This window comes from Rhincodon typus, chromosome 31, assembly GCF_021869965.1.
Source record: "Rhincodon typus isolate 14 chromosome 31, sRhiTyp1.1, whole genome shotgun sequence".
Taxonomy (NCBI): domain Eukaryota; kingdom Metazoa; phylum Chordata; class Chondrichthyes; order Orectolobiformes; family Rhincodontidae; genus Rhincodon; species Rhincodon typus.
In genome coordinates, this window is record NC_063362.1 from 20,198,154 (window position 1) to 20,220,083 (window position 21,930).

General features: G+C 39.6%; 1 protein-coding gene across 1 annotated transcript in view; it reads right to left on the reverse strand.

Annotated features, from left to right (window-relative positions):
- ssu72 (SSU72 homolog, RNA polymerase II CTD phosphatase) overlaps nucleotides 1-21,930 on the reverse strand; it is a 106,019-nt gene that overhangs the window by 83,381 nt on the left and 708 nt on the right. The window contains exon 2 of the mRNA XM_048615105.1: nucleotides 10,152-10,295. Coding sequence (XP_048471062.1) covers nucleotides 10,152-10,295 — 144 coding nt within the window. The remainder of the gene's footprint in view (nucleotides 1-10,151; nucleotides 10,296-21,930) is intronic.

Genomic DNA, 21,930 nt, shown 5'->3' on the forward strand with positions numbered 1-21,930 from the left:
GTGTCACAGTGCTATAGCGCATCACTTACTCAACATTAACATGTTTAGTCATGCTCAGTTTGGGTCCTGCCAGGCCCACTCAGCCCTGACCTCATTACAGCCATGATCGAAACATGGACAAGAAAAAAGCTGATCTTCGGAGGGGGAAGCAAGTTTGACATCAAAGCAGTATATAGGTATCAAGGAGTCCTAGCAAAACTGGGCCTAACTACAGCACATGGACTGCAGCAGTTTAAGGTGGCATCTCACCACCATCTTTTCAAGGGCATCTAAGGATGGGCAACAAATGCTAGCCAGCCAGCAACCCCGCATCCCATGAGTGAATTACAGAGTGCTTGAGATGTTACTGGTTCCAGAACCACCTTATGGTAGTAGTTAGGAATACCTGTAGAGTCTATTTGGGGAGTAGCTATATAACAGAGTATTCACTGGCCATCACTGCATACCTTGGCAGAATGTAAAGCCAAAAAATATTCATTTGTATAATTTTCCCAAGCCAGGTCAGAAACTACATAAGTCCCAAATGTAACAATAACAAGGACTCCAAAAATTCATCATTTGTATTCTTGACATTACACAGCCAGTTAATTACAGGCATTTTTCATGATTCCCAAGTGTTACAAAAACAAATCAGGGATAATATCAATGGACAAAGCTACAAATTTAGAAATTTTCATCCCTTTCAAAAAGAAGGGTTGCGATAAAAATGAAGGGGTGGGACAGAAAAATAGCAAACTGAAAAACAGCCAGCCACAACAGCATCAGATTCTTTAAAGATTTCTGTGCATTACTGGTTTCAGAATGCTCATTCAGTCCATGGTAGTTCACAGTAAATTCCTTCACCTGATAGTTTTCAGGACTGATAAAACCCAAACTCGAGTCCAACCATTTTTGTTCTATTATTAAAACTGTAACCAAGTCCAAATCCCACATTTGGGTTTTCAAAATGATGCATTGATAAACTCTTGCCAAAGCTTCCTATGAGAAATAACAATTTACAATGTGCAGAAAGTATTTACAGCAAGCACCAGAACTCTAACCAGTCAACTATTTTAAAGGGGAAAATATTAACTGCCCTACTAGTGTCCTCACGTACATGCAAAGCACATGAGGAACAGAATACCAAATGAAGGTGGAAAAACCTTGGGAGGAAAAAAAGCAAGTGGCCATAAATAAGCTTTTCAACAGTCTTTACTGGAAAGACTGGAATGTAAAACTTGATGCCACAGTTAATAGTTGATGAAAACGGGAGAGATTCACTCAAGTGGCACATAAAAGGAAAACAAATTGTAGGTTATGCTGACACATTTAGATGAAGAGTAGGATGTGAAGCTGGTGGGAAGAGTAAACACCAGGTGAACTAGTTGGACCAAATGGTCTGCCTGTGCTGAACAACCTACACTTGTATTTAACAATATCTTCAAGAAGCCTGACTCAGTTTTGTACACTTTAGTCAGGCATTTGAAAGCCCAGTACAAATGTGCCATCATTCACTGGTTACAGAAAAACCACTGGTTAATGGCAGATTCTTAAGTCCACCTACTCTACATAAAATTATAAATCCTCAACAGAAGTAATGATTAGTACAGTTGAATTTTGTATAAATACAACTAAACAAGTTAAGCATTCTATATTAATAATGCTACACAATTTTTAAAATTGGAAAATGGCTTTCACTGATGTATGAATGATTTGAGTTTCATCATAGGTAAAATTCACTAATCAAGGCAATGTCAGAGTAAAGCAAGCTTAAATTAACCAAAAGTAGCTTCTCCATGATTCAAGGAAACACGGCCAGACAAATAAGGGAGCCTGCTCTGTGCAAAGCAGCTGACGTTTCAGTAAAGTGAGCCATGACACCTTAGAATCCATGAGCTGCAGAGATGTCTCATGGCTATCCTGTAGAAAGGGGGAAATGTAACTGTCAAAGAGGACAATGCAGCTTAACTATCATCCTACCAATTCTCTACTCTTCACATGTAGTGAAACAGACTGTTAATACTTACCACTGGTATTCACAAATGAAGCATAGCCATTTACAAGGAAAGAAAGGGATGCTGATTCCTGCAGAACTGCACCAGAGCAAGTCAATGACCTCAATCATAGGCAAGATGGTCTATATGATCATCTGAATGGCACGTTACTTAAAGACACTCAAATTCTGCAGAAATTAGGTGTCTTAATAATCAAACTAAATCTTAAGAAACTTAAGAGGGTGGTAGATGAAGGTAGGCTTGGAAATCACATTGGATTAATGTAAAGTATTTTTTTGACAGTAAGCAGCTGCACAGGCTGCAATTGTTTTTAAAATAGGTAGGAAGTGTCAATACTGGACTAAGAATTAACTGCACTTCTGCAAACCCAATCATTATGGACCTGCTTGGAGACAAATTTCCAGTGATGTCAAAGAGGGACCACTTATGGCAGCTTTTTAATTCAGCATTTGAGCTGGGAAGTACTTGCTGAAATAAACAACTGCACTGAAAACAATATACTTGTCTTTTGCAGATGGACCTTTAATGTAAAAAGGTTAAAACATACATTCGTCACGTTAATTTGATGTTCCATGCAGAACTTAATTGGAGTTAGAGCACAGAACCTCCTCGGAACAAAAAGGAAACAGTCGATCGGCAACTATGTTCATTACTTGAATGTAGGCATGGCGGTAGGGCAAGAAATAGCCTGAAAGTATGATACAAAGATATGTGCCAGCATAAAGGTCTCGATTCAATAGCAAAATAGTCTACATCAGGCGAATTAACAGTCGGACGTTAAGGCAAACAAAGCCAATGTCACACCTACTTGTTTCCCACACGGTAAAGAACTAAAGTTTGTTGAGAAAGAATAAGACTGCTCAGGTGTTTAATTCTCAAGGTAAGCAAACAGTGCTATGAAACAATACAGCATTAGGATGCATTACCAGGGCAATTAAACTAAAAACCCAACGTCATGTAGTCCAAAACAAGGCGCTGATTAGGCCTCAAAACCCTATCCAGTTTGAGAAAAAGTGAGCAAGAGCAAGAGCAAGAAAATTAATTAAGATCCATACATTCAAGTTTCACAAGGTGGGGAAACTAGGTTACCCTAACAACTTAATGTCAGAAGATTCTCTCTTTCAAAGTTAACATTTACAAAAATTAGCAACTCATAGTGTGCAGCCTCTTAACATGTACACAACATCACATACCTGGCTTATGATTGTCAAAGCACACAGCATTTTATACAAACCATTGTCAATTTGGTCACCTGGTCTAGTTTTGATTGCCCTTCGGAGTAGACAATTTAGGATGGAGATGAGAAGACATTTCTTCACCCAAAGTGTGGTGAGCTTGTGGAATTCATTACCACAGGAAGTAGCTGATGCCAAAACATGGAATGTATTCAAGAGGCGATGAGATATAGCACTTAGGGCAAATGGGATCAAAGGTTATGGGGAGAAAGCAGGATTAGGCTATTGAGTTGGACGATCAGCCACGATCGTGAAGAATGGCAGAGCAAGCTCGATGGGCCGAATGGCCTCCTCCTGCTCCAATGTTTCTACGTTCATCTGCATCCTAAATTGATTATGGCTTTAGGCAAAAATAATTTTATTGGATGCAAGCAGTGCCAGCATTTGTTACCTATCCCCAACTGTCCTGAAGAAAGGAGGTGAGTTATCATCCTTAAACTGCTACAGTCAATGTGCTTCATGCATTGATTCAATGCTGTAAATGAAGGAAGTTCCAGGATTTTGGTTGAAGGAACAGTGACATAGTCCCAAGCCAGAATGGCATGTGGTTTGGAAAGAAACTTCCCATGCATCTGCTCATCTCACCCTTCTACATGGTAAACGTCATGTTTGGCAAGTGGTAATGAAGAAGCCATGGAGAGTTCATGCAGTGCAACATGCAGATGGTAAATACTGCTGCCACTATGTGGTGGTGGAGGGAGTGAACGATTAAGGGGATGAATAGAGTACAGATCAAGCAGGCTGCTTTGTCCTGGATGGTGTTGAGCTTCATGTGCTGTTGGAAATGCAAGTGGAGAGTATCCAATACACTCCTTACCTGTGACTTGGGTGTGATGGATAGGCTTTAGGGAGGCAGGTGAGTTAGTCATTGCAGAACTCCAAGGATCTGACCAGTTCTTGTTGCCACAGTATGTATTCAATCAGTCCCACCCCTACCCACAGACAGTGACAGTTGGGGATTCAGCAATGGTGATGCCATTGAATATCGAGGGAAAGTAGATTCTCTCTTGTTGAAGACCACTGTCATTTGCACCACAGATGCCGGACAATGTTATCCAGGCCTTACTGCATTTGAACAAGGACTGGTTCAACATCTGAAATCTCAAATAGTACCAAACATTGTGCAAACATCCCTATATCTGACCATGTGCCAAAGAAAGATTCATTGATGAAGGAACTGGGGACAGTTGGGCATAGGGCATGATTACAGCTGTTGGAGGGCAAGGGATGCTGTAAAATTATGCTCATGATAGAGCGCACAGGCCAAGCTGATTTTTTGCCTGTCAAATGCTGCGTATGGAAGGAAAAATACTGAAGCGAGATTATAATCTTTCAGCTGAGAGTTATACAGTTGGTTTTCAATGCAAAGTGACACCAGCAGCATGGCCTCAATTCCCACACTGGCTGTGGTTACCATGAAAAAAACTCCTTCTCGGCCTCTGTCATGAGGCGTGGTGACCTCAGGTTAAACCACTACCAATTGTCTCTCTAATGAGAGCATAGCCCTTAAACCTGGTAAGACTATGGCACCTTTAGACAAGACTTACATTATCCAGTAGGTATACTATCAGAACTCAAGTGACTGTACTTGGTGTTTAAATGGTTGAAGTGTTTTGGAGTACACACGAGACAAGGCGTTTGCCTTCTATAACTCCCAATTTAACTTCGATTACACTTGACAGTTATCCAGAGAATTTTCAACTTGCCATTACAACTAGACCACAGACAGAATACCTATATAATGGATGACGTGAAAGGAAGTTCCAAAGCACCATTTAATCCAGGGCTCACAACACAAGCTACAGAATTTATACTGATAAATTCAGTAGTAATTTGCATTTCTACAGTATTCCTCAAGCAAAATATATCCAGACAGAACCCATAGTTAATCACAAGCTTGATATTTTGCCCAAAGTATCCACAGAGCTTCTTCAAACAGTAGTATTCCAATTCAATTGGCAAGTTAGGAATCTGCCTCAACTATTGTGTGCATACAATTACAAGTGCTGGGTCGACCTGCTCCTGTAGTAAAAATGCCATTCTAACTTACTCCAACTGCGCGTGTATTGTGACCCAATTTCCAAATCAACATATTTCACAGGCTGCATGTTGTCACACTACCTGTCCTGGATACAGCAGAGGCTAGGGAGGCTGACAGTATTCGATTTCAAAAATAGATTTGGAATAAAAATTAATCTAAGGAATGCTTGGATGCAGCATTATTTCTTGCATACTGCACTCAATGTTCAGTGGAGTGGGTGACGTTGAGTACTTAGTCAAAACCTTAGACTAAAAATTTTTTAAAATTGCACAATACAAAGATGGTAATCGCGCATTTAAGTGTGAAGCACATAACTTGCATTAAAAAAATTGCAGCACTAGACTCAACTTCATAGGGATGAAATTAACCCACAGTACGAACATGGAAGCGTGGTATTAAACTCTTCAGTTGTTACATCAGCCACACACTCGTGCACTCCATTCCCAGTGACCCTTTCTATCCCCGAAAGAAATACTCTGCCCTCTGCATTAACTTTTATAAAAATGAGAATTGGTAATTATTACCCTTTTCCTTCATGTTTTGACTGTGGTCTCAAATCAGTATTATTTATGACTTTTGGGAGTGAATAGAAGGAAACAGCTTATATAGTCTAACATCAAAAGTGGACAAGATGTTGAGGTATGTTATAAGAGACATGATAACAGAACAAGACAACTTACATGGGTTTATGGAGGGGAAATCATGCTAAACTAATCTTGAGTAGTTTTTTTTAAGGATGTTAACTAATAGAGGGAGATGAGGGAGAACCAGTGGATGTGGTGCGCTTGGATTTCAGGAAGGCTTTTGATAAGGTCCCACAGAAGAGGCTAGAGAGCAAAATTAAACAGGATTGAAGTAACAGTGACATGGATTGAGAATTGGATAACACGACTGGAAACGGAATGGGAATAACTGGGTCGTTTTCTATGTGGCATGCAATGATTAGTGATGCAATGCAGGAATCAGTTTTTGGATGTCAACAATTACAATTGACATAATTGACTTGAATGAGGGAACCAACTGGGATATTTCTAAGTTTGTTGATGTCAAAACTAGGTACAATTGAGAGAAAAACAAAGAAAGTTACTGTGCAATCTAGACAAGTTGACTGCATGTGGGCAAACACATGATGGATGCAGCATAACATGGACAAATGTGAAATTAAGACACTTCAGCATTATTTAAATGGTGATATATTGGGTAATGTCAATGTAGAAAGGGATTTGGATGTCCTTGCACACCAGTCAATGAAAGTAAACAGGCACTTGCAGAGATTCAGAAGTCAAAGGATATGTTGGCCTTCCTTGCAAGAGGCCGTGTGCGTGCGCTTGCGCACGCCTCTAGGTGCCGGGCTCAGAGGTCTTAGTGATAAACAGCTAGGAGTCAAGGTCCAGGTTGGGATCAATGACACCGAAAAAGAGAGAGAGATTAGGTTACAAGAGAGATTACAAGCAGACTTTAGGAAACTAGATTGGAAATTGAAACGCAGAAGTTCAAAAAACTAATCTCTGGTTTACTCCTGATGCCATAAAATAGTGAGTAGAAGAATAGAAGGATGGCTTGATAGATGGCACTGGAGGGAGGGCTTTAGACTCGTAAGGCATTAGGACCATTTCTGGGGTTCTGTACAAGTCGGATCGATTACATCTAAAACAGAACGGGGCTAACAACCTTGCAAGGTTTTGGTAGGGCTGTCGGGATGGTTTTAAACTAGTCTGGCAGTGGTATGAGATCATGACTAGTAGCTCAGAGGGGAAAAAAAACGGAGATGGAATTAATAAGTTAAAATGAGTGCAAGTGAGTTTGGAAAGCAGAGGTAACATAGGCTAGATAAGAAAGAGGTATAGCAAGACTAAGTGGAATATACAGTGGAAGAGGAAATGCAGCTACGTACCATCGAGGTGGAGAACTTTGAAAGGAGGTACAGCAAACTTAGCAGCCTTAAAGAGAGGATTAATCCACAAGCTTGGGTGAGATGGACGCAGACTTTTGAAGGTGGAGATATCAGGGGCGCTGGCAATTATTTTCAAATCCTTTCTGGCTACAGGTCAGGTACCAGGCTTCTGCTAACATTGCTCTGTTACTAACAAAGGAATAGGATTAGACCAGGAAATTGCAGGCCAGTCAGTCCAACCTCAGTAGTGGGGAAATTATTACATACGATTCTTAGGGACAGAACATGTCTCCACTTGGAGAGACACTGATTTATCAGGTATAGACAGCATGACTTTGTTAAGCAAAAGGTCACGTTTAACAAATTTGACCTTTTTTTTTTTAAAAAGCACTAGGAATGACAATGTGGCTATCTATTTGATGTGGTCTGTGGACATTAGCAAGGCTTTTGAGAGGCAGGAAGCCAATATGGTAGAGGGATGTGTGTGTTTGGCTGTCTCTTTCCAGTGGCATGTCACATGGCTTGGTGCTGCGGTCCCTGCTGTTTGTTGCATATATTAATGATTTGGACTTGCATGTAGGGGATATGATCAAGATGTCCATGGTGGCATAAAATTGTAGTGCGGCAAATAGCAAGGAGGATAGCCATAATCTGCAGACTGTCAACAGACTGCTTGGGTCAGCTAGACCTAGCAGTCACAAATGGAATTCAACCCAGAAAAAATGTGTGGTAATGCATTTGGGGAGGATTACTCTATAAATGGTAGCACCCTGGAAAATAGTGAAGATCAGGTGGATCTTGATGCGTATATCCACAGATTCTGAAAAGGTAACGAGGCAGGTAGGTATGGTGGGTAAGGCAGCATGCGGGGAAACCTGCCTTTACAAGTACAGCACAGAACACAAGAGCAAGGCGGTTATGCTGAAGCTGTACAAAACTCTGCTTAGGCCACAAATGTAGTGAGGTGTTCATTTCTGGTAACATCATAGAAGGATAGTGACTGCACTAGAGATGGTGCAGAGGAAATATACCAAATCTTGCCCCGGTTGGAGGGACTGAGCTTTGAGCGAGATTGAGGTTATTTACCTTAAAGCAGCAAAGGCCAAGAGGGGACCTGTTACCCCTGTACAGGTTATGAGGGTACAGATAGAGGGAAATAGGAAGGCACTTTTTCTATTAGTAGAGCAATCAATAAATCAAGGGACAAAGATTTAAAAGGTTCTCAGAAGAGTGGAGGTGAATTTTCTACTCCCAATGAGGTTGCTGGAAGTCTGGAAATCTGCTTAAAAGGGTCAAAGAGTCAGAAACGCATGTAACATTCTTGCAGCATTTAGACAGTCACTTGTTTGGAGGCTATGGCAACACTATGGGTCAAAAGGTAGAAAATGGGATTAATATGGTTGACTAGAACAGACAATGGGCCAAATGACCTTCTGTGCTTCAAATTCCTAAATCTAAGCTAATTACAATTGCTAATCAAGCATCAGTTAGCCACAATTTATTTCTGCTCAACTTTAACCATTCATTCTCTTATAGTTCCTAGGATGTTACCTTAAAAGATAAATAAGTCTACTAACTGGCGTTCTGCCAAACCTGAATTTTCACAAAAATTTGCACTGTAGTCATATCAATTCTTAGAAACTGAGCTGCCATTTGGAAAACCAGATTTTGAACCTACATTTCAGGCAACAAAAAGACTACTGGACAATAATTCTGTCAGTCTCCAGAACAGGTTATGCCAGTAGTTAAATGCAAAATGAATGCAGAATATCTTGATTAGGAAATATAAGGAAAACTACATAGGCAAAAGTTACATTTGGTACAAATCTAGTTACACAACTTAAAATAAGCCAAAACAGCTGATAACAAGAGGAAAACTACAGGAGCATGAGAAAACTACCCATTTTTAACTAGAGTTAAGTTCAATTACTTTTCAGCAATTAGTTTGAAGATGAGCCAGTGATCATTATCACTGGTTTGATTATTTTCAATGTAGTGTATTTGCTTCAGCCTGTGCGCAAACTAAAAAAAACAAGTCCCAGCCAAATTGCAATATCAATGAATGTGTTCACAATTTAGTTTAATGCTGCAATTTTTCTCTAACAAATTTACTCATTTTCACCTTTCAGCCAGAGTGAATGCCACTAGTTCCTTCACTCTGTGCACTGTAATCTTCTTCAACTAGTTTAATTGTCCAACGAACTGCGAATTTGGTGCATGTTACTGCAGATTATATATTTTACTCAAACCTATGAATGATAGTCTGGCAAGGCTTTCTCCATGATGCCATACTAGTTTGAATTCATTCAACATGGATTAGATCACGTTCCACGTATCACATTTTGGCAATGAAGATATACACAAATCAGACCTGAAGACATTAATCCCACTGCACTAATTTCATAATTCAGTGCAGTAATAACGCCTGTTGTTTATATTTGTTTCTGAGACTGTTATAGTCAACAGTTGAGTCATGATTGTCTGTTTCCCATTAGAAAAAGTTCCAAGTATTTAAATACAGAGATGGATCATTCAGCTATAAATTGGCTCTTATGTTTCTGCTACTCCTCAGTGAAGAACAGGATGCCCAGTACCAAAGTTCCTATTTCTTTTAGATGAAAATTAAAGGTCATTACAGGATCTGGAGTACCTAAATAGGAAGAACTTAAAGCGGAGTAGGGGAAATTTGCTGGACATGCAGCAACTAAATCAATGGGCCCCTGCATTACCTACACAAGTTATGATGCAACCTTGTAAAAGGAGTTATTTCGCCTGTGCTTAGTGTAACACTTTGATTAAAGCATAACTCAACTAAAGCAGACTGACAAAACACCAGAAGGCGCAAGAGACCTGACTCATCCTTGGCATTGTATTTTCTTACCCTTTGAATTTACAGAACTGCAGAGTAGGTGCACCACTACAATAAAAATACAAACACAGACACCTTGGAACCAGTGACCTAAAAACAAAGTGTGCCTCATGGATACAGTTCTTTGTCTTTCCTAATGAGATCACTGTACATCTGATCATATGTAGTTTTGAAATCGTATATATTTGGCTTGTCCGGGGCCGGTCCTGGTAGCTTCACGTGTGTTCCTGTGCCAAACGATCGGACATTGAAGCCTTTTTTGCTGTAAAAGAGGGGAGAAATAAACAACCTTAAAATTCAAAAAATCTCAAATAATTTCAATATCAACCATGAAATCTGTTAAACAATTGATTCTTTACAAATTATATGAACATTGTGGAACCTGGAGGATTTGAGAAACTCAACAAGACTGGCAGCATGTGGACAGAGAAACAGAGCCAACCGAGTCCAAAAGGCCTCTGCAGAACTGAACTGCTGTTCTGAAGTTTACAGGACTCGGTCAACTCTTTCTCTCCACAGATGTTACCAGATCAGAGTTTCTGCAGCATTGCTTGTTTCAAATTTCTAGAATCCACAGTATTTTACCTTTATATCTTAAAAAGGATTAATTATTTAAAACCAAACTGATAGAGAGCAGGTGCAGCAAGACCTTGAGTTTCTGAGCTAGCTAGGCAGTGATGGTAAGAGAAGAAAGGAGGGGAGGTGGAGTGCTGGACATGGACAGATTACTTAGTGGTCTCCACAGATTTCAACTACAGCTACTTCATGACCAGTCACCACATATCCGCAAGTTTCTATCAGCTAAATAAAAACTGCATTCAGGATTTGCTGTACAGCACACAAAATAGGGCATTTTGGCCAGCCAATTGATATTAGGGTGGCACATTGGCTCAATGGTTAGCACTGCTACCTCACAGCTCTAGGGACCCAGGTTCAATTCCAGCCTCAAGCGAGTGTGTGTGGGGAGTTTGCATATTCTCCCCGTGTCTGTGTGGGTTTCTTCTGGGTGCTCCAGTCTCCTCCCAGTCTAAAGATGTGCAGGTTAGGTGGATTGGCCATGTTAAATTGCCCATAGTGTCAAGGGATGTTCAGGCTAGGTGGATTAGCTATGGGAAATGCAGGGTTACAGGGATAGGATTGGTTGCTCTTCGGAAAGTCAGTGTGGACTTGTTGGGCCAAGTAGGGGCTCTACGAATTCTGTGATTCGATTAATAGCTAATTTTTCATTGTGTAGTAAATTTAGACTAGTCAAATGATTCAATGACTTCAAACTGGACCTTGATTGAAATTTCACTTTCCAAATTTTACAAGTTAGCTGTCTTGCTATTTGACCAATACACACTGACTTAGAGACAGTAAGGGCCACAGATGCTGGATGCCAGAGTTAATGGATGTGACACTGGAAAAGTACAGCATGTCACAGCATCCAAGGAGCAGGAAAGTCAACATTTTGGGCCAAAATCTTTTGTCAGGACTGGGGAGGAGGAGAGGAGACCAAAAGTAAATCGGAGGTGGGGGGTGGATTTTTCAGTTTGAAGTCAATATTGAGGGCATGGGGCTGTAAGCTCCCAAGGCAAATTGTCAGGTGTTGTTCCTCCAGTTTGCGTTTGGCCTCACTGAGGGTGGAGGAGGCCAAGAATGGACATATCACCAGGGGACTGGGAGGGGGAATAAAATGGATGGCAACCAGAAGGTTGGGTTGGTTGTTGCACGCAGAGCAGATGCTCCACAAACCGGTCCCCAAGTCTGTGTTTGGTCTCCCCGATACGTAGGTCTGCGTTGCATTTCAGATTCTAATAGGGTGCATATTTATGACAATTACCTGGGTACAGTCTCAGTGTTCAGCTGCTGCCATTCACTGCTAGGTTTCAAAAAACTTCAATACCTCGCCGATTTAAGAGCATTAAGAATTTACTAGCCCGACCGAAAAACTGCATTTACTTCAATGCTCACATGTGCAAAATAGTGCACAAGTCCAAAGACTTCCAACCAGGATTTTCCAATAACGTACTTCCACAATAAATACCGTACAGAAGGGTCACTAGATGTTTGGCTTTGTCAAGCAGAAGTATCAAATCCAAAAAAATTCTCAAGTAACATACCCACTGAAGTGCTTAAATGGCTAGATTATTTCAAAACAAGCAAAAGATAATTTGCACCCATAGTTTTTGTAAACATATTTGCATTCTCCTACAAATACCATTTTTCTCGTTTATTCAAAATTCACAAGTTATACAAATAGACCAAAAAGAAATTGGAGGGCTGAGTGGTGTCAGCAGCTGCAGAGTGGTACAACTCATCCTGCAAGTTACTTCAAGTAGCAGCTTTGCATCGACTATGAATAGAAAGTCAAGCAGCCGCAAGCAGTGAAAGAAAATGTTTTCAAACAGCTACAGAACAGTCCTATATGAAAAAAAATTTGCCAAAAAAATTTGCTAAAATTTGAAAAAGAGGTTTATTAGGAGGTAAAGTAAAAATTATGAACCAAGATGCCTGTCTGAATTTCTTTATTGTAAGTAGTGATGCACACAAGCTGTCACTGCATATGTAAAAGGAGCTAGATTTTCAACAAAAGTAACTACAAGCAGAGTCACATTCCAAACAGTCAAAATATTTTTTAATACTCTGTACTAGAAAAGTACTTTCATTAACATCTCAGTGTAGGAACAGCAGGAAACTGGGGCATCAAACAATGATAAATATAAAATACTTGTTTGGCTGCCCCAAGGCTACATAAACAGTAATTGTTCCTTGCTCAGTTTGTGGGCTCGTTATTTTCCATACGTTTTGAATTGATTTGGTCTCTGAACTGCCATTTAGGGGACAAATTCAGGTAGATCAAGCAAATAATCAAGTCTGAAACCGTTCAGGGTGCCGGGAGTGGTGAAGGTTGCAAGGAGAAGCAAAATTGTTTCATCAACCATCCTTGACCCAAGACTACAGGCAGACCCACGACAGAACTCAACAACTCAAACAAACAATTTTACAAAAAATGAATTCAGGAGGCAGATAATATCTCACTAAGCAATACCGATTATTACACTGAAGGAACAGTCCACAGAAGTCCAGCTGCTGGGTAGAATTAAAGTTTGTAGATAAGACATTTGCGATGGTATTACACCACATAGATAATCAAAGGTCCTTGGCTCATTTCTTGGTCAAAGTCAGTTGATCTAAGCCAGAATTGTATTAGAGTCAACTGGTCTCCATTTCTGGGTGGCAGGGGAGAAGGAAAAAGAAATGTCAATTGTTTGCTAATGGTTCCTAGAAAGTCCTCAAGAAATGCTGGGCAAGGACAGGCCATTTTAGCAAGAAATCAAGGGCTTCCATGGAGTTGTACCCCAACAAGTTATAATGAGGACTGGACAGAGAATCACAGACAATGTCAAAATTTGCATCGACAAGCTACTGAACTATCATTGAAGGGCAATCAGTTTTCACTTGACTAGCAGTTTACAATCATGATCCCTTTCCAGATGGAAGACACAAGGTGAATCAGCCCATTAAATATTGTGGTCTGAAATAGAAATTTAATTGAAAACATTAAAAGCGGTAGATAGCACTGGATTGATGACTGCTCATTATTTAACTCATTAGAAAATACATTACACAGCATAGTCAAACAAAAATATGCAAACTAAGAATTGACCTAGAGAACTGACAGGGTCGTGGAAAATAAATTCTCAGTACTCATTTCCACTGCTCTGTTTAAACCACTGCTCAAGACAGTTTAACCCAAAACATCACTTATGAGTAAACATTCCTACTGCCCATTTGTAGGGCATCACAATAATCCTACTTTATGTCTCTGAGAGAATTAAGATCAAAAAACTGTTCTTTTGAAACAAAAACAAAGTTCAGATCTGAAAGTGCTGCTTGAAAAATATATCCTTGAAAAAAAAAGTCGTCTGTATATCTGGACAAAGTGGTTCTTTTGGAACTTAGAGCCATTGCAATCATGAATGGCCGAATGCCAAAGTTGCCTTCAGGAAAACGCCACATCTGACAGTCAAAATGAAACTACCAGTTCCTAACAGGCATTGCACACCAATCTGATTTCACCTGAAGCTCTCCCAAATAACCCAGCCTATCATTTAAAGGCTCATCTAGATTCACACACATTCTTGAATTCAGTGATTAAAGGGAATAAAACTAGACAGAGTTGCAAACAACAGCTGCAAATGCTACCTAGACACATGCTGATTCAAGAAAAGGTAGGTAACAGAACTTCAGGAAGGATTTGAATTTGGAAATCAAGTAGGCTCAATTTAGAAGCCCAAGTAGTCTTAAAAATTATTTCATGGAATGACAGCACATTGCTAAGGCCAGCATTTTATGGCCACTCTTGAGTCGAGAAGTGGTGAACCACCTTCTTGAACTGTTCAATGTATCTAGTGTAAGTACACCAACAGTACTGCTCCAGAAGCAGTTCTGGGATTTTGACCCAGAAAACTTAAAGGAGTGTTATGGCTCCACAGCAGGATTGTGTGCAGCAGTGCTGAATGATGAATTGTAGGAATATTTAATCTGCATTAGAGATTCTTGAAATAATCAAGGCAGGGAATTTAAACTCATCTCCATAGCAGACACAGGAATAAGAAAATTCCCAGGACAAAAAGTTATCAAAGGACACATTGGACACTCAGAAAACTTGCTCAGTAGGGTTAAAGTCTTGCAGACAGTTTGAAACCCAGTGCACTCATTTGCAATCCAAACGATGCAACATTAATTGAGGCAAATGGGCTCAGGTAGTTTGTCAAATAATAAGTTGTTAAATTCTGGTGTGCACAAGATCTTGTTGAATTTTTACTGATAATTACAAAATGTCAAAAGCATCACATTAACACATATTCTGAAAAAGGACACAATAAGAACAAGAACACAGGAACTATGGATTTGATTCATTTCATGTGTCAGATCAACAGATAGTTTATCAATCTCGACAACATTGAAATATTCTTTTTAGAAGGATTCTTATTTATTCAAAGATCCCAAGCATATTGACTCATGTTGGAAAAGCTCTGCATCATTTGGCCAAATGTTATTTACTTCACCCAGGCAAACTTTCCATGCAGTAGCCTAGACCAGAAGTAGTCAAACTTTCTGCATTGTTGTGGTGAATAGCATAGGCACTTGAAGACCACATACACAGTTTAAAACTACAGTCCAATTGGTCTGCATTCATTTGAAGTCTTGAGTAAGAAATCTGAGCATTCTGATTTTCGTTAGTCAAAAGCACTTTAATAACATTTACACAGAAGAGCCCAGCAAGCCCACTTCTCTTCATCTGAGTAATGGACCTCACCCATGCATGTTCTATTCCCATATCTCCTGTTCTTTCAACGAATCAACTTGCCCAAGCGCATTCTTAAACAGCTGCGATCAATTTCAGAGTACTTGTTTTAAAAATCCTATGCCATGCCTCAAGTCTCTCATAATCCACAAAAATCAAACTAGTAATTATTAGAAACAAGAAGAAAATTGTGCTGCCTGCAAATTGCTTTGCAAATCTCATAGCTGATACCATCCCACACCCCCAACTTGACAATCAAATTGATAAACTTTTCATTAGGGTACCCCAGGTGAACAAAAATCAAACTACAGTTGCCCACAAACCAAGGGCACCTGAACTTTGCAGGAAAAAGGGTTCCACGGAGACTCAGAGTTATGTTTACACAAAGCTTTGAACTGTTTTATGTTCAGAATATAAATCAGAAAAAACCTGCAATCAAATTGCTGGCTATTAAATAACTTGTAGTTTAAACGGAAATTTGATTAGATTACTTGGGTTCAATATTGCAGTTACTTTATAATATGATTGTTACGTTACATTAAACAGTATTTTCTGTTGCATTTACAACAATCTGCAAGAGAGCATAGTTTCACTTCATGTCAACAATATCTAGGGTGAATGCAATCTAATCTGATGCCCAATCTAATACTGATGGGAAATAGAGAAACACTTTGCATGGTAAAAGGTTACTGTACTTCAAGTGAATTCAGGCCATAGAAGTGAATGTAACATTCAAGCTAAGCCAAACTGCTGAGCAAGTGCAATGAGTTAAGATAAAAACTGATTAAAAGTAAGCATATTATAAAATTAGAGATTTGAAGTATTTACCATATATTAATATATTCCAAAAGCCATAAAATTCTGAAGCTAAATAGGGCTCCAGATAATTCTGAAAACTCTTTCCAAACAGGTTTTAAAGTTGGATTCTGTATGAGGCAAATTTTACATCCCAAAAATACACAATTTGAATTCAAGTTCACACATCTTTGACTATTACAGTTCCTGCAATTTGATAGCTACGATATTTCAGCAGCAGTTCCTTCAAATATCCTAATTCAAACATGTGATTTGTTTAGGCTTTAATTAAGCTTTTGCAACACCCTAATGAGTATTACTTAGTTGCTTTGAATTCCATCTTATGATGCATGAATTAGCAGAAACTGCAGAGTCACCATCCTCTCACTTTGGGGATGGCAGAGAAAACATTAAAACCTCAGCTACCCACTTCAAAAACTAATCACAATAACTTAAAATCTATAGTGCAGTGGGAACTATGGACTCTGATCAAAACCAACTGCTGACTGAACCTAAGATATAGAAACTGTTTTTGTATAGCAATAATTCCTTTATGAATGTGACAGAATCTATGAAGCTTTCAGCTACATGCTACTATGTACTTAAACTCATTTGCTAACCATTCTGTTGGAAACTACACCTCAAAATTTCGAAGGCCTGGGTTTATTTGGATACGTGTATTAAAAAAACATTAAGATGAATTCTGTTTTGTGCATTGTTTTAGCATTCACAGAAGCCAAGAAATCTAGATTATAAACAAGTTTTACGGCCTCTAGAATATCTGTTTTGCAAGGGTGAAGAGAACTTAACAAGCAAGGAGGGAAAACAAGTAAAGAAAATAGTGGGTTCTAAAACAAAAGCAGTCAACCAAGTGAGTATTCAGGTTAAACAGCAAGGATTAAGAAAAACACACTTTAAAAAGCTTCAAAAGACAGCGTAAAATGGATGATACAACCATTGCCTGCAAAGCAAAGAACATTTGGAGAAGTTCAAAGCAAGCAACTATGCAGGGTTTCCTGTTTCTTTTACGGAGGAGACATCACCATATACCTGTACCTGCACAGCTGCAAGTACGGTTTATCTTTACTGAAACAGGAATCAGAATAAGAGTTCCAGATGGTAATGTTCAAAGATCAGAATACTTTTTTTCAAAATTCATTCACATAATGAGGGCGTTGCTGGCTGGGCCAGCATTTATTGCCCGTGCCTAATTGTCCAGAGGGCAGTTTGGAGTCAACCACATTGCTGTGGGTCTGGAGTTACATGTAGTCCAGACCAGGTAAGGACAGCAGTTTCCTTCCTTAAAAGGACGTTAGTGAACCAGATGGGTTTTTCCAATAATTGGCAATGGATTCACGGTCATCATTAGACTCTTAATCCCAGTTATTTACTGAATTCAAATTCCACCAGCTAATGTGGCAGGATTCGAACCCAGGTCCTCAGAACACTACCTGGATCTCTAGATTAACAGTCCAGTAATACTACCACAAGGCCATTGCAATGATTCAGTAGTTTCAACCATTGCTTTTAATGAGTTTTGCATCAAAGCCAAACACTGAATATTTCTTCACATTTGGCTTGGCCAAGACGTTATCCCTCGATTATATCCTGAACAAAACTACGAAACTTTTAAATCCACATTTAATTGCCTCATCTAGTACTATTCTACACTGTAACACGTATTTGATATCAATTTGTAAAACTTGTAAGAAACTATTCTGCATAGAAATCCCAGCATTTTGAAACACTGCACAAAGGCTATAAAAAATGTAATCATTCAGCTAAGAAAATTTCAACTCTCCAATGACTCAAATAAAACTACCACCCAGGTAGAGAGCCAATTCAAGCACAGTGCCTAGAGGCAATTCCTGATAATTGCCAAGCTTGCAAATCTCAGTTGGGTGGGCAGTTAACTGGTTTAACCACCTCTGCTTTGTGGAAGATAATCAGATGGTCAATAGGTTTTATCCCTGTCTTAGTCAGAAATTGCAAGATGAAACTCATAGCAGTTCAGTACCAACGTGGGGCTATCTTCCAGAGAAGACCAGTCCTACTCACCCATGAGCTTGGTCTACATTTGGCATGCAGTGCAGCAATGTTGCAACATTATCTTTATTGTTTCCAAATCATGACCTTGTCCCACTAACTTCAACTTAGTCCTACAGTACACCTCTCTGGCTCTATAACCGTCAGATCTCTGCATTCTTCCAACATAGTTCTCTCGTCTTTCACCAAAATAAAACTGCTACACTATGACAACTATACTTACAGCTGCATAGGCCCCAAACTCTGGGAAGTCAGTGTCTGCTTATCCATCAATAATGGCAAGTTGTGAAGTAGCAGAGATAATCAGCAACCACAAAAGCTGTCCAAGGCAAGATGGCCAGGAAAACAAGAAAAAATTCATTGTAGTGTGGATGGAGATCACCACAAGACAGTTTGCTGAAGCTGTACTAGGATTCAGTGGATATGAAGGTAGAAAATACTTTTCTTTATTTTCATAAGGAAATGGTCCTTTGTTATTCAGCCAAAACAACAGAATTTATGAAAAATGCCTAAGCATTCCAGGGTACACACTGTATCGCATTTAGCACCATGCTTCCATAATTTGCCATGGATTTCTAGAAAGTTAGTCAAAATAAGGTTACAAATGGATTGCACCAAGCAGGGTTAAAGGACGTTGAAAGCAATACAAGATTTACCAAAAATACATGTTTCCAAATTTGGTATTTTGCAATTACCAAGAATGTACAGCACAGAACCAGGCTACTCACCCCAACTAGTTTTGTACCAATGCACCCATCTCCTCCCTAAACTACATCTATTTTATCTCTGATTTTGTTCCTTTTTCTCTCACCTATTCATCCAGTTTCCTTTGAGCATTCCATACCTCAACTGCTCCTGTGCAGAGGGGTTGAAATGTCCACCTTGCAAGTGTAAATAAGTTTATCCATGCAGGATTAGTAACTACCTTGTACTTATGGGTCTCTAGTTTTGAACCACCAGAAGGAACACATTTTCTCCACATCTTCTCTGCCCAACCCATTTATCATTTTTGAGATCTCCATCACATCACCAAGATATTTTTCTTCAAAAAAACAATGTAAAGGAGACAAGACAGTAGTAACAGACAACATAATATTACTTTTTAAGGATTTAATATTTACCCCTATCTATTACAATGCCAAAAATACTTTTTCTGAAATACTGTTCACTCTTGTTTTTAGCCAGAGACATTCCCAAGACTTCAAAGTGGCACTAGGTCTGCACCAGCATAATAGCCTGAGCCAATGCACCTGGCATCTGTAGCAATCAATGAAGAGAGTCAAAATGAAAATGCAGAAGTCAGGCTTAAATTAGATTTACAACCAAGCAAACCATCCTTTTCCTATAAAGTAAGCACAGTCTGACACTGCAATATGTGGGCAGTCCAATCCAAAAATGAAATCATGGAGATTGCTGGCAATTGCCAGCTCAAGGCATGACCTTTACCACTTTTAAATACATTTGACCAAATCCCCATGAAAGCCAGTAGAAAACTGAAGGAAACAAGTATTTTCCATCAAGAGAAAGCCCCTTACGTCAAGTATTTGCTCAGTCTTGCATGTCTTAATGATTCCACAAAGTGGAATCAAAGTTAGAACAGTGCCACTTGGAAATTCATACAACTCAGTCCTCCAAAGTGTGATGAGCTATGAAAAGTGAATTCATACAAAAAAATTCTCTAGGGTTATGGACTACACTGAACAGGCACACGAGACCAGTCAGTGGGAAAGAGTTAAAATACACTTTCCCCAAAGGATATGCACTGTTAAGAAGAACACTCATTCTGCATTAATCACTTTCCTCAACTGAAAGGTTAACTTCTTCTAACATAATAATTAACTGAAGATAATGAAGAACCAAGCAATGGAGCAAACATCAGTAATCTTAGGTGACCAACAATTCAAGCCACCTCAACATGCAATTGCTGAATATTATTCAAAGGCAAGCCATATGTGGAATCAGAAAACAACTACCCATGTTGCTCATGAAATAAAACCCTGTGGTGGGAAATATTCCGGTATTAGGTTTTTCTAGGGTTGAATTAGCTCCTCACTCTTGCTCAAAGGTCAGATTTTCTCTAGAATGAACTGAGGATAACAAAAGGGCAATCCGTAAAACTCAAATCTCCACAGAAGTGCAAGACAACACAGCAGCACAGGGAGAATAATATTAAAAAAGTTAGATATACTCAAATCTTTTGAAAAAAATCACAAGCTATACACAGACACTTGGGCATGTTAATGCATATTTTAAAATCCAGAAATGCTCCTGTAGAAAAGTTATCAAAAAGTGATCTGAAGTTTTTGTTTAAAACAAAAATAAAGTTTCATTTCTGACCCTGAATTTAGCATATCCAAATGATTTAAAACTTTGGAACATCAGAATCTCAGATTCAAAGTCTGCCAATTTTCCAACCCCAGTATCTCACCAAGGCCAGTGACCAGGACCAAGTCCAAAAATATTGCTCTTAGTAAATTCAATATCCATGAACTGACCCAAAAATGCTCAAGCAATGTTAGCAGAGTCCAGAAGTCGGCACATGATTTTCCTGTGCTATTACAGAGGACTGAAGTTCGGCTGGGGCCGAAAACAACACAGCAGGTTCTGTGCTTTACAGGGGTAGTTGAAATGAGCAGTCCTTATCATAGAATCCCTACAGTGTGGAAACAGGCCCTTCGGCCCAACAAGTCCACACCAACCCTTGGAGCATCCCACCCAGACCCATCCTCCTATAACCCACACACCCCTGAACACTACGGGCAATTTAGCACAGCCAATCCACCTAGCCTGCACATCTTTGGACTGTGGGAGGAAACCGGAGCACCCGGAGGAAACCCACTCAGACACAGGGAGAATGTGCAAACTCCGCACAGACAGTCACCCGAGGCTGGAATCAAACCCAGGTCCCTGGCGCTGTGAGGCTGCAGTGCTAACCTCTGAGCCACCGTGCCGCCATAAAGTCCTACTCACCTGAACAATAGGCGTAGACATTGCAGGAGGATGCAATCATTTCAATGACTGCAGACAGGTCAAAAGGAATAGTAAACCTTGGGCATATCTAGGATAGCATTCGCAACTCTGCGACTGTTTCGGTACCATGGAAGTAGCAAATTCACAAATGAGCAGGCTCAAAAGAAAGCACTGCAGCTAAAACAAGCATTGATTTTCAAAGTAGCAACACATGCAAAGATGATGGGAAAGGAATAATGAAATGTGGCAAGTAGTTTACAAAGGCAGATACTCTTGTGGGCAATCACAAAAAGTAGATTTGTGAATGAAGAATACTGTAAAATGGAGTACTCTATATTCAAAGGCTGCATGGAGACGAGAAAAGAAAATTAGGTGAGTTACATTTTAGTAGTTATTTGTAAGAGAATAAGAGATGGATCTAAGATTGAAGTCCAGAACCATTGCAAAGTGGTAGTGGCAGAAGGAGGGGGCGAAAGAGACGAAAAGAGGTGAAACATTGAGGCAAGTTTGCGCAGATACTCAAAGTAAAAGGTAGAACAGAGATCTCACAAAGGTAGTGAGATCACCACACATTCAAGGGGTGTGAATGATCGTTAAGAGCCAAGGCCTAATTTTGCATTCCAGGAATCTGGGTACTAAGAAGAAGAGAAATAAAGAAAGGAATGAAGACAAGTCATTGGTCTTAAGACTTAGGGGAACGCAAGATGAAACACACCACCAAACAAGTCTTTGTGCGGCTTCTGGGCCAACCCTTTCTTCCTAGCCGCATACTGTCTGCTGGTGTGTTTCATCT